This window comes from Salvia hispanica, chromosome 2, assembly GCF_029641045.1.
Source record: "Salvia hispanica isolate PSC_SH4W2 chromosome 2, Shi_PSC_v1, whole genome shotgun sequence".
Lineage (NCBI taxonomy): Eukaryota > Viridiplantae > Streptophyta > Magnoliopsida > Lamiales > Lamiaceae > Salvia > Salvia hispanica.
This window is the reverse complement of record NC_142693.1, coordinates 7880296-7908159: the sequence shown is the minus strand read 5'-3', so window position 1 is coordinate 7908159 and position 27864 is coordinate 7880296. Positions and strand designations below refer to the sequence as shown.

Here is a 27864-nt window from a genome sequence, read left to right as displayed (position 1 = left end):
TTGATTTAATTTTATCTAACTAACAACATACTTATCATATCTTACCTAAACCACGGGGTGAGTTAGCGAGATATAACGTACCAATTATATTTTAGTTTATTTTATTTTTTCAATATACCATACAATATGTTGTACAACAAATTGAAAGTATAAGTAAAAACAATACATATACCTTACCAATTTTTTTGGTATATTGTATTTTCGGTAAGAAAAAACTCTATACAATATTGTACCTCATTTTCACGTGTCGTATTTGAAATTCTATGTACCAGAATTCTATGACGATATAACTTATTAGAGTTTTGTATACTAAAAATCACATTTTGAATGATTGAATATTGTAAAAATTCTTATTTTATTTTTCAAAGAATAAAATAGATTATTTAGTCATAATGATGTTATGTTTTACATTTAATGGTTGTTTTACATGTTTAAATGTATAAGAAAGATAACAAGTCTACGTCTTTGTTTAGTAGACCAGTTGTGAGCGCCGTCCACTTTAAGGTAACACGACCAGTTCTGAACAAAGGAAAACACAATTTCACAACTTAGATAGGCTTTGACTATTTATCGTGAAAGGTTGCAATGTCACTCCATATATTTCTAATCCGTACTGAAATAAGATGACATTGATGTGATTAGCATTGAATGGATCTAATAGCAAGACATATCTTTATGCTATCTACTCAAAGACCAAGTCTTGATAAATAATCATTTCTTGATCAATACATTTAGCATTGAGCATACATTATTGATTATACATTACTTTGATTTATCAAGTGGTGCGGGTGATAAGGATCTTTGTGATTGAATCCATATGTTTTACCCAAGGAATATGCCTCTAGTGTTGATCAACAAAACAAATAAAAATAGGGTAGATTTAGCCAAAAAACTAGATCCAAACTTGATATGGATGTAAGATTGGAAATGGAAGACTTTGTAAATGTTGAATAACTAGGATTAAAACCATAGGACCTTAACCAAATAGATGGAGACAACCCTTGGCAACTTTCATTAATCTTAATCACTCTTTGGCTCCACTACTCAATGGATACACTACCATTGATGCATACCTATACTGGAATCTATCTAAGGAAATAAACAAGTAACCTTCAAGAAGGTATTAGATAAAATCCTCAAAGAGGAATACTCACAAAAGAGGTTAAAACATTCATCAAAAGCTGCTATCAAAATGATACAAAAGAGTATTTATAGTTAGAGCTTCATCCCCCCAAAAAAAATGGTTCACAAAATCTAAAAATTAAGGCAAACGGATAAAACTCGGATAGGCGTTAGGACAGAGGTAAATCGCCGGACCCGGGCGAACCCTTCTGGAATTCGCAAGGCATATGCCCAATCGCCCGGTCGGGTGTTCGGAAGCGTTATTTCGCCTGACCGGGCCAAAACTCTCTGGAACTCACACGCCTTCCGCCCCAGCGTCCAGTCAGTCGGGCGAAGCGGAGCTACGATTCCTTTGAGCGGCTAAGAGCGTGGTCTTCGCAGCAAGTTCAACCCCGGACTTTGACGATTCTTTTTGCAACACCCTTTAGACGAGATTGGAGACTTCTCATTGGAGATGTCTTGCCTTGGCTCTCGTCACAGGTCCCCCTTGCATCTTGAACGAGGTGCGCTCCTTGGGTGCGGTTCCTTGGGTCGTATTAGTAGGTTTTTCGCAACCCAATAATCCTGATATCTTGGATAGTGGTGATTAATTTCTAGCGGTGCTAGGATTGCTATTATATTTGAGCACACGCCTGGTGAGTCTGGTTTGATAATGTCCTTAAGAGGAGCTCGAAACAAATTTTTATTATTCGGAACCTAGCTAATTGGAATTTAATTATTCCATGAATAATAAATAAACGAATCTTGTTAAGTCCACTCTTGGAACTAACAAGCTATTATTAATTAATTAAATCTATAGCAGACATTAATTAATTAATGGACATTTATATCTTTAGCGCGAGAAATAACTTTCTAAAAGTGAAAACTCGAGTTACTTGTACTTTTGGATTTGGAAAGGTAATTCAATATTATCACTGTAGTGACTGATAATAATATTCCAATTTGAGCTTGAATCAAAATTGAGGTTCAATTTAATTAGATATGAGCCAATTGGGTGTGGCCTCATCCAAACCTCCATAGATCCCTGACTATTCTCAATATGTAACTTAATATAAATATGAGATTAAGGAGAGACAGAACACACAATACTCTCATAATTTTCGTTCCCCTCACTCTCTGAGTGGGCGCCGATTTTTCTTCTCCTACTTTGTGTGGGAGTTCTGTCTTCTTTTATTCAAGTCCTATATATTTTGATAAGATCAGCTCACCTTCATTTTGAAATATAGTTCAGGAACCAGTAAGAAGATTTATAGTTTAATACTGAAGATCGTCACGTGGAGAAGTAGCGAGCCATCTGCGGTACTTTGGAGAATCAAGATGGTGTTAAATCCTTTCTATAGAAAAACATGTTATATGTTTCAATTAATCAAAAACATGTTTTAATTCAAGTTTTGAGCATGATACATGTGATACTTCCGCGAGGAAAATTTTTCTAAATAATCTGCTAAATAGATCTAATTTTCTGATTTATTTGTTCTTCCGCTGCCAATCCCATCAATACTGCAAGACCGTTATTCCATAATATAATATTATAAATATTTTCAATGTAATCTAAATTGAGTGAATGTAAAATGCAAATACATCCTTAGTATGCTACTACAACTAAATTGCCTAGATCATGAAATCAATGCTCAAGAATCAAGATGATCTCCGCAAGTACCAATAAGATGAACAACAACTGTTGTTAACTACCAACTCATTAGATATAACTAACTATTTTCGCTCTCTTAGGAGTATTCGGTTGGCAAGACTAAATCTCATGATTAAATATGTATCATGTTTGTTTCATAAGATTGATCCCTTCAACTTAATCCTAGATGGATAGTCTCATGATAATTAGTTATAGTCTTCCCCCTCCAACTAAAATAATCCTACAACTTAATCCTAGATGGATAGTCTTATGATAATTAGTCATGACAACCGAACGCCACCTTAAATATAGCTAGTATATCTCAAACTTCGAATTCATATAACATTTCAATTTTATTTTATTTTTCTCACAAAACATATATTAATTTTATTTTATTTTTTAAACGAATTCTGATTGTATATGTTCAGATGATAAAATTTAATGGAATAATATTTTCATGAGTTTTATATATTTTGATAATCAATTGAAATCAAAATACCGATCATAATATATCAAATATAATATAATATAGTACATGTATAATGTTAATATTAAATTATGTTGATATTCTTAATATACTGTATTAGGAAGGTGATCAATTGCTAATTAATTAGCAATCCCAAATTAAAACTAAATCTTAGCCATTAGATTAGAAGATCTAGTGGTTGAAATAATGCCACATGGATTATATTTTTAATTAAGAAAATTAATAAATAAAATCAGAGGTAATTTCAATTCTCTCTAATTAAAATCATCTTAAAACTTTAAATTTACGTAACTCTCTCGATATAAATTATTTTTTCGCAAAAAATATATCAATATTTTATAAGGATTCCAACGAGATCTCAATTGCATATGTTCCGACGACGTTCGGATGATGAAATTTGATATTTTTTATTTTAGTTTTCGTAAATGTTGATAACTTGATTTTTATCAACAAATACATCAAAAAATCTCAATAAAATCATGTAAAAATCTCAATAAAACCATGTAAAAATCTCAATAAATATGTGTTCATATTTTCTTGTACTAATGTTGATATTCTTATGTCATATTGTTGATATTTGTAATACACTATGTTGATATAAAAAAACATTCACGAAAATTTTCATATGATAACATAATGACGATATTACCCCTTTGTTGATATTTTGTCTACTATTTATTGAGATTCGTAAGATTTAATCTCATCCATTCATTTTAAAATCTAAGGGTGGAGATTTGGTCTTGATTTTGGATTAGGGTTCTATAAGCATTAGAATATGACCCTACTGTATTAATATTGCAATCCTATGCTCCAAATTTGGTAGTTATTACTCCCTCCGTCCCATAGAATTAAGTCATATTTCATTTTCGCTCTTCCCATCCAAATAGCTCATATGCATTTATGATAACCTTTTTTTCCCATTTTCTTTTACTTTATTATAATGGACCCACTATCCACTCACTATTTCAACTATCTTTTATCTTTCTCTTTTACTTTATTAATTATACATTAAAACTCGTGTTCATACTAAATGGCCTATTTTTATGGAATGGAGGGAGTATTAAATAATAAAAACAAAATTATATCACTAATACATATCATTTGATATCTAAAATCCTAAGGTCTCCATTAGTTAGTATTCCAGAGAGAGTTAACAATTAATTACAACTCTATATAAATATTTTGTATTTGCAGTATATACTGAAGTAGGTATATGCACAATATATCGAAAATTCGGTATATCGCTATGTATGAAAACTCATCGTACCGAAATCTCTTTGTATTCTTTTGTTCTTTTATACATCGGTATTTCGATATTATTTTTGGCACAGGTAAGATTCTAAACGCAACATAACAAAGTAAGTTCGTGGGCTAAATGTGTGTTGGGCCAATCCTTCAAACTGGGTCTTCAGGGCCGACGCGTTGGTCCAACGGCTCCGTTTGCCTGTGAAATTTTAAAAACAAGCAAAGCGTGTAATCACCCTCATGTTTGATGTATCCATACATAACATTTTCAAATTCAATTTCCTCGCCTTCTAATCTTCTTCATTTCTCTCTCGAGATCAACCTGTGGCTTGTTCCCTCTATCAAATTAGCTTCATAACTAAGCGATTTTATAGTGCAGTCCAAGTCCAAGGATCATTGACTCCGAGCTGAGTTGGGGATATGGAGAATCTGATTTCATTGGTTAACCGACTGCAGAGAGCGTGCACCGCTCTCGGAGATCACGGGGAGGAGACCGCGCTGCCTACTCTCTGGGACGCCTTGCCTTCTATCGCCGTCGTCGGCGGTCAGGTTTGATTGTCTACTTTTACTTAACCATTTTCCCTTTTTTTCTGTTCGATTAAACTCTATTTTTGTCTTGATCTACGCGGAAATAAGGTCTATTTATTTCAAGTGAATCTGCCTTTTGTTTCTGTAGATCGTAGTTAATGCTGAATTTGTCGGTTATTTGACGCGTTTTTTTGTGAGGATCGGAGTTTGGATCTGCTTATCAGCTGTTTTTCGAATTGAATTCGTTTATTGTGATATTGAAGATTTTATTTCACCTGCTTGTTTGATCGTTGTTTAATTCATGTTCAGGTGTGCTATTGGCTTTTACTGTATTGCGCTTTAGGAAAATGTTAGACGATTAAGTGCCCTGAAATCATCGTTAATTGCTCTATATATACAGAGGAAAACGATATAACGGTTCAATGAAAATTGTTACGATAATAACTTTTTCCCATACAGGAACTTTTTGGAGAGAAATTTGCATAGAAAATTAACAGGAAATGCCAGCATGTGTTTTGGAAGTTCGAGTTTATGTGATTTTCTACAAAAAAATGTATAGCCATATTGTTCTGAATATTTCTGATGATTCATATACATTATAGCTCAATTAAGATTTTGCCCCAGCTGTTTTCTGAATGATTCAATAGCATTCAGATATTTTTCTGATCTTATTGTGACATTGCTACAAATCAATTGCACCTCATCATTTATGATTAATTTTGACTTTCTTAACTTACTCATTTGCATTTTTGGCTGTTTTGATCCAAATGTTGTAGAGTTCTGGAAAGTCTTCAGTACTTGAAAGTGTTGTCGGGAAAGACTTTTTGCCTCGTGGATCTGGTAATGCTTGGGCTTTCATTTTTATAGTTATAATAATCATGAATTACTTCCATTTTTGACACGTCAATGGCCTTGATACAAACAGGTATTGTTACTCGACGCCCTCTTGTTCTGCAGCTTCATCGGCTTGATGAAGGTAGAGAATATGCGGAATTTGGACACCTCCCTAGAAGGAGATTTACTGATTTTGGTAAGTTTCTTCATTGCTGGTACTGAACTTTGGATTTTGCTCTGATATGAAATTTCTGTTCATACTTCTCTTTGATTGTTCCAATACAATAGTTTTTACAAGCCAATAAAACCACTGAACTAAAATAGCTCTAATGACTAACCCTCTCTTTCCTTTGTTCCACACTTCTTACATGATTGTTTCTTGCATACTTGTCTTCAAATGCTTAACAGTTCTGGTTTTTGCTTGATCTTTGTCATATTTTGCACAGCTGCTGTGAGAAAGGAGATTGCTGATGAAACTGACAGAGAGACTGGACGTTCTAAGCAAATTTCCACTGTCCCAATATATCTTAGCATTTATTCACCAAATGGTAAGTCGAGTTGATCTTGATTATTTGTCATGTGTCTATGTACCACATGAGTTTCAAAAGGAGCAGCATTTATGGCTGCTGATTTTATACTTTATTAGTTTTGAGAAGAAGTATGCAGCAGCTCTTATTCTACTTCCTTACAATCCTATATCTATTTTTCTCTAAATAAAGTTTACCTAAATAAGAATCAGATGTGATTTCTTATTCTAATCTAATGTTCAGAGAGCAAAAATTAAGTTTGCTAAATTTTGTGATTGCAGTGGTAAATCTAACTTTGATTGATCTTCCTGGACTTACAAAAGTGGCTGTTGGTGAGTTTGCCGTTTTCATGTTTCTTCTTTCTTTTGTTATAGCTATTGTTAGTTCTAGCTTAAGTGCGTAACAACCTTTCAATTTTGACAAAATGGTTATTTGTTTGTTTTTCATAGATGGTCAGCCAGATAGCATTGTTATGGATATTGAGAACATGGTCAGGTCTTACATTGAAAAGGTATTGTCAATCTTTTCATTGGATTTCACTATTGTTAGAATGTCCAGGGCATATATTTTTATCTTATCCTCTGAGGCTTGAAATTATTCACGATATGGTTAGTCCCTGCTTGGTTTTACTTGAAAGGCATAATTGCTGACAGTTTCGTGCTTATGTGATTTCTTTTATCAGCCCAACTGTATTATTTTGGCTATTTCTCCTGCCAACCAAGATCTTGCAACATCAGATGCAATTAAAATTTCTCGCGAAGTGGACCCAAAAGGTATAATCTGTCGGTATTGTTGTAAAACTGTGGGACTATGTGTCATTCTCTTGCATGTGATTGTTGTTTTCAGATAGACTGAGTTACACCTTTTAACCAAATTATTGTAATCACCAAATTATCTACTTTCTGATATTTTATGGTAGTACGTTTTGAAAAGTGACAATCAACTAATCGTATTTCAGGGGAGAGAACATTTGGAGTTCTAACGAAGATTGATCTTATGGACAAGGGTACTGATGCTGTAGATGTAAGTTTACAAATGATGATATCAAGCTTATATATTGTAGGAAAATAATTAAACAAGTAACAATACTATTAGTTTTGATACTGGGCATATTGTACTACCATCTTATGTGTTTTAAACTGATTTTTTAGTGTGTGCGCGTCTTGCCCTATACATTCGCTTAATTTATTTGGATATGCACTATGCAGATCTTGGAAGGGAAAGCATACAGGCTGCAGTTCCCTTGGATTGGTGTTGTTAATCGTTCTCAACAAGACATTAACAAAAACGTTGACATGATCGCTGCTAGGCGTAGAGAGCGAGAGTATTTTGCTCAAACTCCAGAATACAAACATCTTGCACATAGGATGGGTTCGGAGCATTTAGGGAAAATTTTATCAAAAGTGAGCAACTCAGCTTAAACCTTACCGACTTATTCTTGGCATAAGCTTTTGAGTGTTCTATCAATTTCTCACACTGACCTTCGCTTGCATCGTTTGTCGTCTAATATTTATATTTATGCTGCTGTTTTCTAGCATTTGGAAACAGTCATCAAATCACGAATTCCTGGCCTTCAGTCTTTAATCAACAAAACTGTGATTGAGCTGGAATCTGAGTTGAGCCGTCTAGGAAAGCCCATTGCAACTGATGCTGGAGTAAGCTTTTACCTTATTACATTTATATATGTACAATTATTGTCATTAATATATCGCGATAAAGCTTTTTTAGTAGACCTTCGTGATCCTTTCTGTAAATATTTTTCATGTAGGATCAATCTTGTATTTTCCTTTTAAGTAGGGGGCAACCAAGCAGCCTTCTTTAATTTTGTTGATTGCTGGTCCCCTTGATGATCTACATTTTTATTAATATTGACTGCATTGCAGGGAAAATTGTACATGATCATGGAAATCTGCCGTACATTTGATGGAATATTTAAAGAGCATCTTGATGGAGTGTATGTATTTATGTGCTCTACTTGTCCTCGTTAGCATGCATTGCCAGATGTTTTTATTGCTTTGTAATTTGATTTTTTTTCATGTCATTCCTCATTTTTGCAGTCGACCTGGTGGTGATAAAATATACAATGTCTTTGATAACCAACTGCCAGCGGCCTTGAAGCGCTTGCAGTTTGATAAGCATCTTGCCATGGAAAATGTACGCAAGTTAATAACTCAAGCTGATGGGTATCAACCTCATCTTATAGCACCCGAGCAAGGTTATCGCCGTCTCATTGAAACTGCCGTGATCACTATCAAAGGTCCTGCTGAAGCTGCTGTTGATGCGGTATGCATTTTAACTACAGATCGTCTATATCCAGAGTTCATTGATTTTCCTAGCTTTATAGATGGAATTTTCTATGTATTTTTTTAAAATATACTATATATCTTCGTGCTAAGAAGTCATATTTCTTATACTTCCTTTGGATAACTAAGTCTTCCCATCTAGTATTTGTTACAATGTCTTTTTGTCAGAAGCAGATGACCATACAGTGCTCATATAATTTTTTCTTTTCTTACTTTTAAAGGTTCATGGAATACTCAAGGAACTGGTTCACAAGGCTATTAATGAGACAGTAGTAAGTCTTCCAACTTCATTGTAGTCTGTTATAATTGGCTTTTATATAATTATACAAAGTTATAAGCGCATTGGCACAATAATCTTCTTCAATCTTTTCCTTCTCCCTCATAATTCATAAATAGAAATTAGTCTTACGATAGAATCACTTGGTCTCTGTTCCTCACAGGAGCTAAAGCAATACCCCTCTCTCAGAGTGGAGGTGGGGAATGCTGCTATTGAATCATTAGATAGGATGAAGGAAGAGAGCAGGAAAGCAACTCTACAGCTCGTAGAGATGGAAAATAGTTACTTAACTGTAGATTTCTTCCGGAAGCTTCCTCAGGATGTCGAGAAGGGTGGCAATCCGACTCACTCAATCTTTGACAGATACAATGATTCATATCTTCGCAGAATTGGTGAGCGAAAATAACCTCTTAGTGACTTCAGCATGTTCAAATTTTAACAGCGTTCTTTTATCTAATGTATCAGGAACAACTGTGCTGTCTTATGTCAACATGGTATGTGGAAGCTTGAGAAACTCCATTCCAAAGTCTATCGTGTATTGCCAAGTCCGTGAGGCAAAACGGAGCTTGCTTGATCACTTCTTCACTGATTTAGGCAAAAAAGAGGTAAACCCCTCACACACACACACCCCTCCCCAAAAAAAAAAAACATAATGCTTTTTGCTTAGGATTCTCTGAAATATAAATAGAGAATGAAGTAGTAACTAGGAATATTGTCAGGATCACCTTCTCCTAGAAGGATCACATCTAAAATGTGATCCATTTTGTTTTCACTCTTTACTAAAAAAATTAACGTACTTGGTGAACAGGGGAAGCAGTTGGGCAAATTGTTGGATGAGGATCCGGCTATCATGCAACGACGCCTCTCCCTGGCCAAGAGACTGGAGCTGTACAGAGCTGCTCAGGCAGAGATCGATTCAGTCGCATGGTCAAAATAGTGGGTTGATGGCTAAAATATTGCGCCTTTTGCCATCTCATTACATATATAGCGCTTTCATTCTTGGTGCGACCGATTATTCTTTGTATGATCAACAGATTTTTAGGTAATGCGTGCACTCCAGTTTTGTTGTATAATTTTGTCTTACTATTTTTTATATTGTATGTTGGGGTTCTTTGCACTCCAGTTTTACTTCTTTTTCTTTGCAGAAACCGAGGTTTGGGGTTTCAGAGAAGTTCGAAACTGAGTTTTGTTTTCTTAAATTCTTACTTGATTGCAGTAAATTGACTTATCAATCATTACAGAAAGTGAATAATTTTGTTGCTTTTAAAAAACGAAATATACTAGTAGTATAATTAAATGAATAATAGAAGTCAGCAAATTTGGGATTTTTTTTATCAGAATATTACGTTATTCCAAACTTAAACCAAGTTCAATATGTTCAATTTGTTATGTGTCCAAGTTTAATATGATATTTTAAGATGCGACATGAAATTGAGGTAAATATGGTGTTAAACAAAGTTTATTGTGCTAAAAGCGACGTGGCAGCCCGTCCATGGTTAAAAAAATGGAGGTGCGGGGAATCGAACCCCGTGCCTCTCGCATGCGAAGCGAGCGCTCTACCATATGAGCTACACCCCCTTCTGCTTTTTTTGTGGAGGATAACTTATTGAAATAACATAGCCAGATAAATCTGAGTGCGAGATCGTAAGAAACATATTCGGTGAACTATGTTGCAGAAAATGAAAAATGCGATATTTATTTTCTCTCATTATTATGATAAAACAAAGGATCCTCTGTTGAAAAAACTTTTAAAATATAAATTATCTTTTTACAAAAAATATATCAAATTAAAGATAATTTTATGACGATTCTAACGAAATTCTAATTGCATGGTATTATATCAAAGACTAAAAATTTATATTAGAATGTTTATAAAATGATATGATGTTGATGTTTGTTGTTACTGTCTTATTGAAAAAATGATTTTAGTGCATAAAATTATATATTTCCTTCGTCTTAACTAAGTTGAGTCAATTTTTGGACACGAAGATTAAGAAATTGTGTTGAAAAATAGGAGGAAAAATAAAATAGAAAAGATAAAGAGAGAAGAAAGTAGATGATGGAATAAAGTAAGACTGATTGGAAGTTTTATTTTTTAATCTAAAAAGGAAATGACTCAATTTAATTGGGGCCCTCTAAATATCCATTTGTCAATATATTAGTGGTAGGACACACTACGTAACATTTCCACCTTGGTATGTCAAGTCTATGGAATTTTTTCTCGGGGGAGGAGAGAGTATTAAATTGATAGAATTATCGTAATAGTCTTCACAATTATGGGCAAGAATATTTTTTTCACCTTTCAAAAATAAAGTAGTTTCCTTTAAAATTGAAATGAAATTGGAAGAGGCAATGTCAATTTTCATTCTATAGTTAATAAATGGGAAACTCATAAACCGAAAAAAAAAATGAAGGGCAATTAGATTGCCAGAAAAAATCATCATTGTGACGAATTTTAATAAATTCTGATTCCCTTTTCTATCAATTGCAATAGGATTAATTCAAGATGTATCTCGAACTTTCTTGAAGAAATGAAAGGACATGATTTGGTGAAACTTTACAAACATTTAGCAATAAGAATCTGATCCATTTTATTTCCAGTGTATATAGTTCCCATACAAAAAAGAGATTATTTTCTTTTAGTATTACAGATATATGATAGAACGTATAAAAAACAATCATGTTATATGATAGAACATATAAACAATCATGCCACAAATCATATATGATACTCCATATAAACTTTTCACATTCTTGGGGTTCTAACTTTGTTTGCATGTATGAAGCATATAAACAACAATCATGCAAGACGGGTACAAGTGAGTTAGGAGTTAGATTTGTTTGCTTTTAGCCATTTGATGCTTATGAAGCATACTATCTTAAATGAATAAGCAAGCACAACGTGATAAACTTCTTCGTTTCACAGCGGGTAAAAGTAAGTTTGGAGTTTATCTTATACATGCAATAGTTCGATTCAAAACCAACTTTTCCAATATACCAGCTCCAGGGTGTGCTGTGTGTGTAGCACCCCCTACCCAAGCAGCGATTGACCAAATATGAGATATCAAATTTTATTCTTATTTATTATAGAAATACAATATCTCTACTTACTTTACATAGCAGCAGAAATGAGCAACACAATAGTAAAACACTAAACAATACCTTACATGCCACAAAAATTACTTGATGGAAAATCCTACTTTCATCCCAAAGTAGGAGTCACATTTGGTGTGGTTACGAATTTTCAGAAATGTAAAAAAAGTGGGTTGAATAAAATGCAAGTGTAATAAGTTGGTAGAATGTGGAACGTACGTACCATTTATGGTAAAAATAAAGTGTGACTCTTATTGTGGGACGGACCGAAATGACAAAATGTACTCTTATTGTGTGACGGAGGTAGTAATATACGTAAATCGGTGTTGACGAAGAAGCGAACGAATATACACACAAATAATCAATCAACTAGCAAGTAGCACACTCAACAATTTAGTCAAAACTCTCTATAAGCAAATAGTATAGTAATTATAATAAGTTCTTATTTTATTTATCAATGTCTACCTTCAGTATAACTCGACATAACCACAAACATTTCGCATCAAGCACCTATACACATATCAAAATCATTGGCAATCATATTCACCATTCAGCACAAGTAGCAATAACAACAGCAAATTAGCAAAATATTAATATCATCATATGATCACATGTAGCATCGATAGCCCCAATAAAGTGTTTGGTCTCAAAACACAAGTACACGAACAATCACCAGCAACAGCCCAATAGTGGGCGACAATAACACGAGCGTGTAGATAACACATAAGAGGGTGTCGATAACCCATATGAGGATGTAGAACTCATGTTCGGATGCCGAAAACCCGTATAAGATGAATAATCATCACATACCATCATATACGACGATAGCAATACTACAGTCCTATGGCATATGCCAACTATACCCAATGTAATTGACCAGGCATAGGGGCACAACCCATGTACTCATATTCTTTCATTTTCATATTTCATTACCAATTCATTCTACCGCTCATCATATTTCTATATTTTATTCCATGAATTCCTTATCACGTGATTAATCATACATAATTCATCAAGTTAACAATTCACACAATCACATAAACTACACAACGACATTTAATTATCACATAAAAGAAAAACATAGTAAATAGGAGGTAACTATGGAAGGGGATGTAACATTTAGTAATTATCTTCATGAAGAGTTCATAGAAGGAGTAGGATAAGTTCAAAACATCTTCAGCTTTGAACCTCAAATGGAAAACCATAGCATATAGAAAAGTTAACTATGGAAGGGGATATCAAGTTACCAAGTACTGAATCAAATCATAGTATCCAAAATATCGATATCAGAATTGCTTTCTATGAAAGAATTAACCGGGACTTCAAAATCTTTGTTACGCACTGTCAAAATATATCTCAAAATAAAGGAAAGAATGCACCAATATGACTCCAACTCCTTTACTGAATGGTGGAAGAAGCATATACCAGGATCACCACATCCACACAAACCAAGAACAATTTTCAAAAGGAACCTGCGCATTTAAAGATCACAACGATCAGCACAAGATCAAAGCTCCTGGAATAAAATTGAGGAAATTGTTACTTCCCGAAAAGTTGCTATTCTATATTGAACAGCCGAGCTTGTGAAAACAACTAAAAGTAACAATCCTTCAGATGGACGGTAATGCCCTATCTCAAAACTAGGAGCTGTTTTCAGCTCATATAAAATAACGCTACGGGACTAATCTATGTAACAATTGAAACCAATGATAAGGATATCTGCTATAGAAGTTTCAGGGGGGAATTATTAAGGCAGATCAGATACAGGACAGTTAGAACTAAAGGGTATAATTAGAACTAACCTTTATCAGCTGATCAACATGCTCAGGCCTGTGATATGCGTATCACTTTTGGATTTTCTGAAATGTAACTTCTATCTCTTTTCAGCCATCGTGTTGTATTATGTGAATAAGATGATAAATCTACTCATGTAGCATTTGCTGAACTGGTCTCTTTGGAGTTAAAGCTCGGGGAATTAGGAAGTTCCGTATCCCTAACAACTCTACTATACACAACTTTGAATGGTTGTGAACTATATGGTCGTTTGAGCAAACTTAATGGCATTCTCAACATCTGCTTTTTGTTCCTTTTCCCTCTAACTAAAACACTGAATCGTTTCTCACTGTCAGCCTTAAACTGCTGTCTCTGAACATGATAATCATTGCATCTCTCGGATTTTTCAGTTGGACCATTACTGCTATGTAGAAGTTTAACAGGGATCGGTAGACCATGGAACTTGGATTCAATTTCTTCCCCATTACCTGATTGAACCACATCTATATCACGTAAGTTCTCCACTGCCTCTGATGCAGGAAGATCTATTTCTTTCTTAGACTCATTCCCAGAGTCAAGATCCAAAGGTAATGCCAAATTTAGGTTCTCTGAGATGATGGATTGTTCCTTTTCCTCCAAAAAAGGTTTAGCAATTGGTTCAACCACTGATGGGGAGGGAAATTCTAATGGATGGCAGCCAGGCCAAAGTGTGACAGGAATGTATTCTTGTGTGTTAGCACGTATATTGCATTGCCAAGCAAATTGACCGTGATGAAACTGGTTGCTGGTAACTTGAAAAGTGCTAGGTGGTAGGGACTGGGCCTGTGTGTAAGGAGGGTACATCAAAGGTAAGGGGTGGATCATATTTGGTGTTGTTGGTGGCGAAGGATAGGGGTGGTGGGGAGAGGAAATTGGACTGGGTAAAAGAGTAGCATGACCTTGATGAAGTCCCATATTCATTGGCCAAGGACCAACTGGTTGAACAGCTCCTGGACCAGAAGAGAGAGAAATATTCATAGGCAATGGTGCAACACATGGACTAATGACTGATGGATTGTACGGAGCTGCTAAAGCTGACAACTTCTTGTTAGAAACTTCTCTTGAGTCACTTTGACAAGCCACTGGAAGTTTTGATTTCTGTTCTTCCACCCCTTGCAAAGTGCTTTCCGAATCACCATTCGATCTAGAGACCAATAGATCTTCAGTACAAGTAGCAGTTTCCAATGACGAACCAGCGCAATTTGGCACATTATCCGTGTGGGTACCTAGCTCTTCGTGTTGACTGGACTCATCATTGCTGGACTGCACTTGTACCATACACTCAGATACAACCATCGAGTTTTCATGATTCTTTGCAGTATCTGAGTGTATTTCCTCTTTCTCTTCAAGAGCTTCATTTTCATTTTTCAGTTGATCTGTGGAACCCATGACTGTATCCTGAATGTTCCCTTCCTGGTCGTTTTGTGAACTTATTTCCACAGACACGGATTTTTCCTGGGCCCTTTTGTTCTGTTCTTCAGGTTCAAGTACTCTGTTATAATGCGCATCATCCTCAGGATGTCTCACTTGCAACATAGATATGGTACCAGGTGGTGCCAGAGCTACTTCCTTATATGAGGGAGATTTACCCAGACTTACTATTGAACTTCTCTTAGCAACAGTTCCAACTTCTTTTTGTGCAGATACCGGCCTTGAGTCTGTTGGAGAGCATGATGTCTCATCTTCATTTTTAGAGTTCACCCCTGCACCATCCATGGTGGATGGAGAAACCGACTTCACTCTATATGCTACAGTTTTCACAACTCTCCGTCCATACTTGGCCCCTGGCATAGAAGTCTTTGCTACATAGTATTCTGCTATGCTTCCTGCAGGAACTGCTCGTTTCTTTAAAACATAAATTTTTCCACTTTGGTGGTTATTCTTCAGTGTGGCATGATCCAATTCAGCAACAAGTTCTTTCTTCTGGTGATTAAAAATCTTAGTTCCGTGCTGACGTCGCTGCCTTAGCCGTTTTCCAAACAAGCCGGACGATCTTGATTTTTGAACTGGCTGCCAGCCGTCTTCTCCTTCAGCATGTGTTTCAAGTGATACATCACTGGACTCAGGAATTCTGATTTCAAGGTTTCCAGGCTGGACAGGATTTTCATCAGGAAATACTTCCACAGTGTCTTCAGACTGAACTGGCCAAGCATGGTTCACTGCTGCATCAGTGTCAGAGACATGAACTTGTTTACCTTCCTTTGCCTCCACAGCAAAGGTATCTGTCGAAGCAACCTCAGTATCTGAGATGGCTAGATTGTCATGGATGACTTTCTCCTTAGCCTAAAAATCAACCAGATAAAAAGCATGGAAATAAGATTATTACATAGAAATTTGATAGCCTTATATGAAAAGCATATTTAGTTGTTGTGCTAAAAAGAATAGCTGCATTTCTTCAGTCGGAATGGCTATTTGGGTAGCTAATTAGAAGTGTGAGCAGCCACAAACCCTCAATTTTATAGAGAAGATTTTATCTGCCTTATCTGGATGGAAATATTCACTTGCATAAAACAATCAACTAGAATAAATAAAACCTTTGCAATGTAATTTCTTCTCTTTGATCCAATGGCATCTTTCCCTTTAGCATCCTGACTTGGATTTATGTAGTCAAGCAAATCTGATACACTGGCAATAACAATTGTGAGTAATTGAGAGACTCATGATCTCATCTAGGTTTCTAGTTTGATCGTTATCCAATACAAGAAACCTTGTTCATTTTGAATTGGTGAGAAAATGTATGCATATCACATTAAAAGAAAGTTACAAAATGAAGGCTTTGTATTCTCTATTGCATCACCATTATTGCTCTTGCATGACCACCAAATCCAAAAGTTAAAACTATTAACGAAGATGACCATTTAATAGTTAGCAACACTAATTGGTGAACCACCATGTGAATAAGAGTTACTTTGCTACTGAGTCCTTAAATTCGAACTTAGGATATATTATTGGTCTTGATCTTACACTACAAAGAATGACCAAAACTAAGTCGCCCATTAAGTATAACTGACGCCAATGTTATCCCTATCAAAAATAGATGCTTAAATCAATAATTATGCAATCCAAATTAAAGAACGGAAGGAAGGAATTATATCTGCAGATGGGAGTGCTCTAACTATACTCAGTTAAGGGTGTTAAAGATGGCTCTACAAATAGGGGTCAGCATTGCAGAAAAATTACATGCATTGATTATATGCCAGATCCCATAAGTTGATTTACCTTAGGTGGCCCTTGCTGGCTATAGAAGCATCTGGCTTTCGTGTCCCATTTCGAGCAGCTTCTTGCTGCTCAAAAGCCTTGGATTCAAAGTATTCAAGCCATGCAGCTGCATCCTGTAAAATACACAAATAAAACCAAGTGTTCAATTAAACTTTCTGAAAAGTTTGTCACAGATATATTCGCAACCAGAAACTATAGTACAGAGATCAAGAATCTCTGGAACTTAAAGGTAAAACTGTGCAAAATAGCATCAACTGTCTCGTTAATTATCCAAGCAAAATGCAATGTAAATAGCAAAAGAACTGGTATCAACTTATCGCTTCTTGAGGAGTCATAAAGACATTAATACCTGTGTCCGGAGGTCGTCTGGTCCCAGCTTTGCCCTAAGTATTTGTAAAGTTGTCTGTTCATGCTGAACACTTAAAGGGTATGCTTCCATCAATGAGAGGGCTATGGCAATGGCATGATAACTTGCAGCTGTCTGAAATGATTAAATAATTAAGCATATTTTATCTGAAACATACAAATCTCAAGCTTAAAAAGATTATAGAAATATTATTAATTTATGTGCATATTTTGAAGTAAAAGAAAACACACCAAAAGTTTTCAGTTGATAGGAAAGATGGTTCAAACAAAGTTTCAGCAATGAAAGAAAGTAAGAACGGTGATTTCTAAATATCACTAGTATTGGGCCAATGGAATTATAAAAATATCATTTGGAAGCAAAAAGAGTACATATTCTAATTGTGGCTACTATCACCACGTAAAAGGAAAAAGAATCACAGAAGTATACAAGAAGAATACAATAATAAGAATTTAAAATGATTAGTTGAATTTGCACGAAACCTGAATATGGTCTGGACCAAGAAGTTTTTGGTTGCATTTCAGCGCTTTATGAAGATATCTTAGTGCAACGTGCACATTACCCAGGCCTTCCTCCATCATAGCCACATTTATGTATGTAGCCGCAGTGTTTGGATGTGATGGGCCACAAGTGAGATGTAAGAGATACAATGCTCTCTTCACGTATCTAAATGATAGAAAATCAAAGGATTATCATTACCATGTATCAATCATCAAACATCTCCGTCCACAAAAATAGTCTCATTTGTGGATGGCACAGGTTTTAATGAGAAATTAGTAAAGTACGAGAGAGGAGAAGAAAAAGTTGGTAAAGTAAGAGAGATAGGGAGAAAAAGTGGGTAATGTATGAGAGAGAGGAGAAAAAGTGGGAAAAGTATTAGAGAGAAACCCATTTTATGAAATTGGACTATTTTTCGTGGACATCCAAAAATGGCAAAATGGGACTATTTTTCGTGGACGGAGGAAGTATAATTATAGGTTAAACCTAGAGAGATCAATGTCTCAGTATTTTATTAGACTTTTATCATTCAGACTCAGATTAATTTAATCTTTTAAGTAGTTGCCAAAAATCAGAAATGCACTGAAGTAAATTCACATATAAAGATACTTAAAGGAAAGGAACTGTCCCTGTTGTTTAATCATACTTATATGATGTAATTGGGAGTCATATATAATCTTGGAAAATGCAAAAGGTTCATCTTTGTATGAAAAAAAGCAGAAAGTTCTTCCAAATTTTTAAAATGGAACTTCTGGGGTAGGAATTTGTGGAATAATTTCAGAGTGCAAATGGCACCAGGCAATTAAGTGATTAACATACTTGAGGGCCAATTCCGTGTGTTGTAGTCTGTAATAAAAAACAGCAAGATCCCCGTAACTTTTCATCGTATCCGGATGATCAAGACCTAGCTCTCGTTCATTGATGTCCAAGGCTTTTTGCTGATAGATAGTGGCCTGTACATAATGAACAAAAGACTTCAGTACTTCGAAATAGACATGTAACATGCAAACATAGTTCGTTAAATAAACTTCAATATTTCTCTATATGGAATCGTAATATAGTACAAAAGATTGAGCAAGGACCTGGTTGAAATCTCCAGTGTGATATAAAACAACTGCAAGAAGGCTGTAAGCACCAGCTGTCATGCGATGATAAGGACCACATACGGCTACCAACTTTGCAAGGGCCTAAAGTGATTGATAAATTACAACTGTTTAACTCATTAACCAAAAACTAAAGCAGTAGATATAAATTTGAATCAGGTTTTACAGATTGTTTATTCTGAATTGTGTTTTCGGAATTTATCAACAAGATAGGAGAAAAAAAGGCAATGCGTAATTTTTGACCCGACTGCTGATCTGATCTCCATGTAGAGAACATTTTCATGGAAGCCTGACACACATATAATCCCCAAAGGATTTCTTGTCAAGTTACATATGAAATAGTACCTTTGTTCCATAGCTAACAGCATCTTCAAGTTTTCCTTTATCCAAGGCTGTTTTAGAGGATTCTAAGAGCTGCCGTCCATCAGCAGATGAGCAGGCTGCTTGCTACAGTAAACATATGACATTTCTTTTTAAGTGAAAACTTCATAGATGGAAATGTGAAATTTCAAAATCTACTTCATTATGGTGGATAAGGGATCCAAGCTCACCTTATGCACTGGTACCAGGCTCACTATATCTTCCTTCTGAAAAGGGCGTGCAGATTCCATATCAAAGTCTCTTGGTACAAGCTCAATACCCACCTAAGGAACAGAGCAAGTCAGGATTTCAAAGTAATACTATGATGTGAACTCTTGCCTATATTGTCTGAATCAAACTAAATATTGCCTCTTTCTTAATGTTTCTTTCTGCCAACTAATAGAGGGGCTGACTTAGTAATTTAGTTTGTGATGTTGATCTAACCAAACAACCTAATTTGACATCTCTGTTCTGGGCTGGTGTTCTTGATAGATAATCTGATTCAGAGCTGCAAAAACTATCTACATAAGAGTATTTGATGGGTACATCAGCATTTATGCTTTGTAAAGCATATGCATAAAAATACTTTTCCATCTTGTATTCTCTGAATGGACTTAGATATCTTGCTGGATTTGAACCCTACAGATTTATGCACGTCGGCATAGGGGAATATCTATCTTTGATTCAGAACAATGTAAAAGTTGGAAAAAAAATCTAGGTAGCAAGAAAATCTGTATGTCCACCGATTACATCTGGTGATCAGGTCATATTTAGTTTTCTGGACAGTTTTTACTATGTAAATCATCATGCATGAAGAAAAAAAAAAGAAGTTATGCATTGATTGCATTCCAATCCAAAATAAATTAAATGGAACAGATCATAGTTCATTTTTCAGGCTTAATAATATACCTTATGGCATAAACCACGAAGGATTGCAAACTTTCTGATATCCTCATAGTTTAAATTCTTTATATTCCACTCATAGCGCTTCAGAAGAAACACTTCAAGCCAATTCCACACAACGGAATTGACACCAGAAGGCTGATCTGGTTGTACATTTTCAGGAACTCCAAGCATTAAATTCAATGCTGCTGCAATTGCTGCTGCCATTTTCTCAGGCTTCTGAACTGCAGATATTACTGCCTGCAGGACATGCTTAAAAGCGCGTACTATCATCTCATGTATGCAAAGGGATTGCACATGTGATAACTTTTCTGAAAGCTTAACCTGGAAAAAAAAACATTAAGTGATAATAATTAGGTTATACTCAAGTAAGGTGGTGTTCGGTTTCCTAGATAAAATAATACCAAGATATAATCTAGGATTGAGTTGTGAGATTGTTTTAGTCATAGGGGGTTAGCTACGACTATTTATCTCATGATTATCCATCTAGGATTGAGTTGGGAGACTAAATCTTATGAACCAAACACACTACTAATTTAATCCCGGGATACAATCTTGCAAACCGAACACCCCCTAAGATTATATGCCAGGATCTTCTTCATCCAAATAGCAAGTAACGATAATAACATCTGCAGACTAAAGGACAACTCATGCATCTGAGCCTGGGTTCGATGGTGATACTAATAGAAAATGTCCTAGTGATAAACATATCAGAAGGAACTGTAAAAACGTACAACTTGTCCAAGGGATCGCATCCGAAGACCTCTAGTATGCATGAAATCTGTCAATGTCCGGCCATCTACTGGTGAGAGCTCTAAAGAACCAAAATCTGCAACCTGTTATCCATGACAAGTGTCACTCGGAATATAAATGGTACAACCAATTTGATTTTTATGGAAGGATATATATAGTTACCAGTTTCGGTAGCGCTACATCATCATAATATTTTTGGGACAACTCAATCAGTTCGTGCAGCGACTGTCAAGGTAAATGCCAGTCAAAAACATGTTTCAACATTGGAAGTAGTATACTCAACCCACATATATGAAACGCTACCTTTGAATGAAGTCCAGTCTCGGACTCTTTTAATCGAGAGAATGCAGCATCAGATAACATTGATTTTAACATAACCTCATTTTCACTTTCACCGTTATCAAGCTGAGATTCTGTCACATTCAATGTTTTTTCAGCTTCATCCTTCACTTCATCAGCAGAAGATTTTAAATTCTCATTCTGTTGGTCTGCAGTATTTCCGTCCAGTGTCTTCTTTCTGTTTTTAAGGGATTTAAGCGGTGTTCCTAGTCCCTCAACCTTCATTTCATTTTTGGTCTTCTCACTAGGCGGTTTCTTCTCTTTTTCTGTTTTCTTCTGATCTTGTAAATGCTGTATCCAGCAGGCTCCAAGTTCCCATCTCACAAAAGCATCCAGATCATGTTCTTCTTGCCGAAGCTCTTCAAGACTGTCTTGCAGCAGTCTCTCAACAAAAGCTTGGGAAGATTCAAGTTGCTCAGATTCTAATGTTCGAGAATGTGCTGATGCTTTATTTTGTTCAGTTGTAGCATTTTCATGTAGTAATAACCTTAAACTGCAAAATATAAGGTCAAAGTAAGGGCTAATTAAATCAAAGACAAAAAGAGAGAAAACTCAAATAAGATACGCGATAAGATACTTTAAATGCAAGCATGGAACAACATCCATGGTTGCATAAGCAACTTCTTTTGTGAATCAAGGTGGAGGTGAAGGAACAAATTGTGTAAGACAAGTATCAAAAGTAATTAATGTGCTACTAAGCATAATTACAAGAAAAGAGTATAGCAACCTATCAATATTTAGGGCATTAGCACCCCCATCAGGCTGGTCAAGAAGCTCTTGGCTTCGCAATGGAGTATTTGCTCTGGCATTGTCAATCCCTTGAACTTTCACGCATGCAATATAGCCACAATACCTCACACTCACAACACCTAAAGTGGCAATATCCTGCAAATACTTATTTAATAAAAATCCAATAAAAAAAAGCAAGATAAGAATGGACAACAGCAGTACTTCTATCATTCCCCTGAGTTTCTTACATGAGCAGCCGTATTTTCATCAGCTGTGATCCCCTTAAGCAGGTTTCTTTCTCCCAGTTTCTTGTCATCCAATCCTATAGCTTGTTCTCCATCAATCTTAGTATCGATTTTGCAACTAGCATTAGATGCATCTTTCATGACAGTTATGCTCAAGTCTCCAACTTTCTCTGTCAAGACAATTCGACTATTTGAAGCAGAATTAGCTGATTCTAAAGTTTGCATTACATGTTTCACAGCCGCAATGGCCTTGAATATTGCAACATCAACAAACAAACTGTGAAGAAGAAATGCTTTTCTATCTCTAATTTGCCTCTCCTCAGCAGTTTTGCATGGCATAGATGCAAGAAACAACAGTTCATTTGCATAAGGTAGCAGGTCACTTTTGCCATCTCTGCCTAGACCACCTCCATTCCCTCCCCAGTTTTCATCTTCTGTGGGCAGAGGGGCAAATGTAGATGGTGATTGTGCAGCTATGGGCGGAATAAGCCACGTGTTGGCTCTGAAGCCAAAAGGAAGGTTTCCAAACTGCAGTAAGAAAATATCAGGTCACACATATTCTGCAATACAATGTTGCGAAGGAAAATCTTTTAAGATGACAATTTATCAGTGAAGCTGCAGAGAAATTAGGAGTAGTATGCCCTCTACCTTATTCCTTTCTGAGAATGCTTTCATGAGTTCATCATAAGCCTGAAATGGATAAATTAAGGTACGTCAAATCTCATAAATATTTCCAGCCTTTGAAAGGGAACAGTTACACAAATTTTTAGACAACAAGTGGAACATTGTTGACCAGAAACATATATTTAGTCATCTTGATCTGTCATCTGTCAACCTGGCAAGAAAGTACTATCTAGCTGAGGCCATTCTTACAACGATTCTGGGAACCCCATTTTAGTGGTGCACCAAATTTGTTTGGAACCCCAAGTACCTCAGATATAAGGAAGCAAAGTCTACACATCTCAACTCTATGAAACATAACTGAAAGATTTACATCCATCTCAATTTAAAGTTGACAGGAGCTACGACACTCAAAAACTCTTATATGCTGTGTGCATAGACAAAATTGGAATATTAAACATGCATGTATAGTTTAAGTCCCATCAATAAAGGTTAGAGTTCTTACATTATCAAAGGCTCTACTGAGTTGTCTCAGCAGATCAACCAGATTATGACAAAAAAACTGCTGCTTTCCAGTGCCATAAAAACCTTTCCTTGAAGCTTCTATAACAATCAATTTCCCATTGCACAATTTTACCTGCAAAAAAACGTTGCTCAAATGCATGCATTAAAACCTCAGCAAATTTAAGCGATAGAAACAGTTCTCACCTCAAGAGAGAAAAGGTGATCATCACCAGAAACTTCATCGACACTTTTCCTCTCCGCTCTCCTTATAACTGCATAAAGGATTTTATAAGTATACCTCATATACTAGTCGAAATCTCTAAGAAGAAGAAGTCTATGAAAAAGCAAGAAACTAAAGAGCCGGACACACATAAAGCAACATCATTAGTTAAAATCTGTGTTAAATTTAACAAAATAGAACAATGCATCAACTTTGCACGGAAGAACTTGAATTCGTTTTCACATCTTAACATATGCTTTGCATAATTCATGATGAAATACACCAACAAACAGCTATGTTATCTATCATTACTTGCACATCGATTTCTCCGATCATACTTAGTTTTTTCTAATACAAACACCACTATGCAGTATCATTATGCATCTCCAAACAAATTTCGTTGTATTATCAATCACATGTGCTTCAATTTCTGGCGCGGATTTCATAATATCAAGTTCAACTGTTTCAAACGAAACAGAACAAAACTACAAAGTTGAAGTGATTGAATAGGTAATTCCAGCTGATAAAAATGCAAAGAGACGGCGTAAGAAAAAGCGGCAGACATTACATTGAAGAGGAGGCGTGAGGTGAGAGAGAGAGAAGAACTCGTAGAAGCTCCCGAGCTTCGGAGAAGTGTTGCTCATCTCTCCTTCTCGATCAACAGCAGCTGCAGATCCGTCCTTCGCCTCCGACTCCGCCGGCGGCGGCGGAGAACTCTCTTTCTTACTCTTAGCGCGGGGAGACTTGATCGCTTTCTTAGAAACCTTGCCGTCCTGAGCTCCACGGCCATCCTTTCCCTCTTCTCCGCCCTTGGGAGATGCGGCGGGAGAAGAGCCCTTTTCCGCCGACGGCCCAAACGACGTCGTGCAAGCGACGATATCCAGCAGCCGTCTAACGTGCGCCGTGGCGCTACCTTCATCGTAGTCCTCTGCGAGGGCATAAAAGAGAATTAGCACCTTTTAGTTGGTACGACGCCGTATTGATAATTTCATGTTTTATTTTTACAATTTTTTTATACTACCTTCCACAAGCGTGAGAGTGCAGGGTTTGAGCGCGGACACGTCCACCGTATCTTTTAATCGTGGGCCCCTCACCTATTTATATAACAAAATAATGTAAGTAAAGAATTTTTTTTCCTACAATTTCCACTTTGGGATATGGAATGACGTATTTAGCTAATTCAGAAAATCCTAACTGGGATATTCATAGATAGGTATATATTTGTTGGATACTATTTTAATATTTTTGGAAATTAATGAAGAATAACAGACCATCAGATGCAACTAGAAGTCTAGAACACAATGATGAATATAGAATATCAATATAAAAATAACTAATTTAAAATAACAATAACAATAATCAAATATATAAATCAACGTATAAACCAAAACACATATTTTTATTAAAAATTGTACAGAATAAAAACATGATAAGCCACTTAATTACCTCATGAGATAAGGAATAGTTAGTGATGTTGCTCGTTACAGTACTAACGGATAACAATCGACGAACGTCTATAATTCTGTCCGTAGAAATTCCCTGCGTTAAATTCAAAAAAAAGTTAAGATTATATATTGAATCGCTGAGATAAAATATTTATTTGAGGCAACTATGTCATCTGTTTACATTAAAATTAAGCTTAATTCCTTTTCTATTTGTGTTTTTTTTTCACCACCGGTGTGTAGGCACTAGGCAAATTTCCAATGACCATCCTATAATAGGAGTAGTTATTTTTCGCTCTTCCTTGATCAAATTTATACGTATTAAAATTCTTGCACTATTAAAACTAATTTTCATGTACAATATATTTTATCATAATAAAGAAAAATACATTAAAAGAAGAAAAAGAAGAAGACACCCGAGTAACGTTTACTTTGTATTGGTCATTCGAATTTGCAGAATATATCGGTTCGCATACTTGATTTTATTTAATTATTTACTTTTTTTCTATTGATTTGAATACATTTACGTAACAGATAATAGCATTCTACAAACCTTCAAAATAACATGAGTCTCGTCCGGCAGATTCACTTTTATATCCACCACAACTGGAAGAACTGCAAAAGTATAAAATTATTGGTTTATTTAATAAACATGTGATATAGTAGCAAAAATATAAAATTATTGGTTTACAATATATAGTAGCAATTAAAAATTATAGTCCTATATATTGTAAATATAATACTTACCCTTTTCTTCTTTCTTCTTCTTGTCTCCCTTGGTCTTGCCTCGCCCACTCTTCGGTGCCATTTCCAAGCTCGAGCTCGACTTGTTTACTTGAACGACGGAAGGCTCACTGGAGTAATTGCATATTACTTAAAATTGCAAGATATCTTTATTATATGCGTAATTCTGCATGAAATTTTATTTGCAATAATCTACAATATACGTCACATTAAATTTAAATTGTTACAGTATTAATTAGTACTTCTAGTACTTTTGCTGAGGAGAAAACAATAAGTTTAAAATCGAAAATTCAAATTTATTATAGCAGGACCCAATAAAAGATGAGATTCTGACAACTTAGAATCCAAAATTTAATGTAACAAGTTATTTAATGTGGCTTTGAATGTCCAATAAAGTAAGAATAAGGAAAGAAAAGTACTAACCAGTAGCAGAAGGTTGTAACCTGCTGCGTATTGCTGTTGCAGTTTGCAGAGGTTTATGTAAGGTTTAAGAGTTTAGATGGTAATGGAAAAAAAGTGCACCATTAGAGAGTTTGTGTTGAAGCTTTTTCACGTATTTAGAGAGAGGGAGAGAGAGAGAATGGAAGAAGAGCAAGAGGAAGAGATATAGAGGGAAGTGGGGTGTGATAAGGAAGGAAGGGTTGAGATTTAACAGTCAGAATTATAGTGGCATTTTGTGGCAGCTTCTGTCCATAGGCAGTCATTATATACTTATTTTCTTATACTATTTCATTTCCACCTAAATTATTTTCTTATAGTAAGTATATTACTAAATTTATGTTCCCAATTATATAGCGAATAAATATAGGATTATTATTTATATGTATGCCGAGCAATAATATTTGTACATATTGTTCAATTCGGCCGTAGGAATTGTCGCAGTGGTGAACTGTTTGAGGAGTATCATTAACTGCACGATTCTTAATTTTAATTAATTGGGTTAAAAAATTAATACTACTAGTATTTATATTGTTGTTCAATTGCTATGATTTATTATATAATTATTTATAAATTAAGTTGTGAGATTATTTTAGTTGGAGGAATGACTATCACTCATATCATATGATTATCCATCTACGATTAAATTGTGAGATTCAATTTATAAACCAAACACATATTTAATTATGAGATATAATCCTTTAAATCGAACGGCTCCATTTTGTACACATACTCAGCTCAAGATTACTAAATCATGCTTATTATAAGCAACATTTTGTGGTGTAGAATTTTGTATTTATATATAATGGTTCGTCATTTTACTTTATAACAGAGGAGAAATGTTTTGTCAATTAAATTGTGCTTGGTCGTTTATTTAACCCATTTGGTTTGCTGGAATTGCTATACACTCCATGATATAGTATTAGTTTTATGCACTTTAGACGCATTATTATTATTTAATTATATATTACTATTATTACTTATTTATGATGCTACTAGTATAACTATTATTTATACCGCTAAGAGGGAGCAGATAACACTTTAGCAGATCGCAGAGGAGAAAAAGGGACCACTTATTGTTTATCTACCCCACAAATGGGACGGTACCACTTGTTGAATAGTTTTTTTGTTATTATTACTATTATTATACGATTAATGAAGATAACCTCGACACATACTATAAATCTTGTACTATCTAATTGAAGTTTTATTATATTTACGTCTTTGTTAGTATATCAATAACGTAAAACATTTATTTGTCATTCAAAGAGACTTGAGTTAGTCTCAGACGCAACATTAAAAACATAAATATTTATAAGATTTAACTAATTAATGGTAATTATATATGATTACCAAATGTTTTAATTATATAATAAATAAAATTAAGATAAAACAAAATTATAATTTTAACTATAAAAGTACTACCATAAATTCATCAAGCGTGTATATATTCGAGCTATGATTTCATTTTTTTAATTTCTGAATACATCATTTTAAAATGGGATTATAGAGAAAACACGTCAT

General features: G+C 35.1%; 2 protein-coding genes and 1 non-coding gene across 3 annotated transcripts; 1 reads left to right on the top strand and 2 right to left on the bottom strand.

Annotated features, from left to right (window-relative positions):
- The first annotated feature begins 4730 nt into the window (after positions 1 to 4730).
- LOC125201377 (dynamin-related protein 5A) lies at positions 4731 to 10085 on the top strand. Its single transcript, XM_048099459.2, has 16 exons — positions 4731 to 5033; positions 5789 to 5852; positions 5938 to 6042; positions 6293 to 6394; positions 6655 to 6705; positions 6823 to 6884; positions 7056 to 7146; positions 7332 to 7396; positions 7582 to 7776; positions 7909 to 8028; positions 8257 to 8327; positions 8431 to 8656; positions 8898 to 8948; positions 9117 to 9345; positions 9419 to 9558; positions 9762 to 10085. Exons 1-16 carry the CDS (start codon positions 4905 to 4907, stop codon positions 9888 to 9890), a joined length of 1830 nt encoding a protein of 609 aa, XP_047955416.1. The 5' UTR covers positions 4731 to 4904; the 3' UTR covers positions 9891 to 10085.
- A 373-nt stretch (positions 10086 to 10458) lies between these two features.
- On the bottom strand, positions 10459 to 10531 carry TRNAA-CGC (transfer RNA alanine (anticodon CGC)). Its single transcript has one exon. It is a non-coding gene; the product is annotated as a tRNA-Ala (tRNA).
- A 2724-nt stretch (positions 10532 to 13255) lies between these two features.
- On the bottom strand, positions 13256 to 26546 carry LOC125201394 (protein REDUCED CHLOROPLAST COVERAGE 1-like). The gene is made up of 25 exons (XM_048099480.2): positions 26326 to 26546; positions 25906 to 26012; positions 25712 to 25773; positions 25163 to 25255; positions 24738 to 24810; positions 24285 to 24644; positions 23701 to 23768; positions 23498 to 23629; positions 23020 to 23061; positions 22375 to 22899; positions 22125 to 22282; positions 21362 to 21890; positions 21221 to 21283; positions 21040 to 21141; positions 20312 to 20629; positions 19594 to 19686; positions 19388 to 19489; positions 19022 to 19126; positions 18759 to 18892; positions 17924 to 18107; positions 17427 to 17558; positions 17078 to 17190; positions 16393 to 16483; positions 13849 to 16141; positions 13256 to 13518 (listed from the first exon to the last, which is right to left on the bottom strand). The coding sequence occupies exons 2-24, from the start codon at positions 25964 to 25966 to the stop codon at positions 13973 to 13975; spliced, it is 5709 nt and encodes a 1902-aa protein (XP_047955437.1). The 5' UTR covers positions 25967 to 26012; positions 26326 to 26546; the 3' UTR covers positions 13256 to 13518; positions 13849 to 13972.
- Positions 26547 to 27864: the final 1318 nt, after the last annotated feature.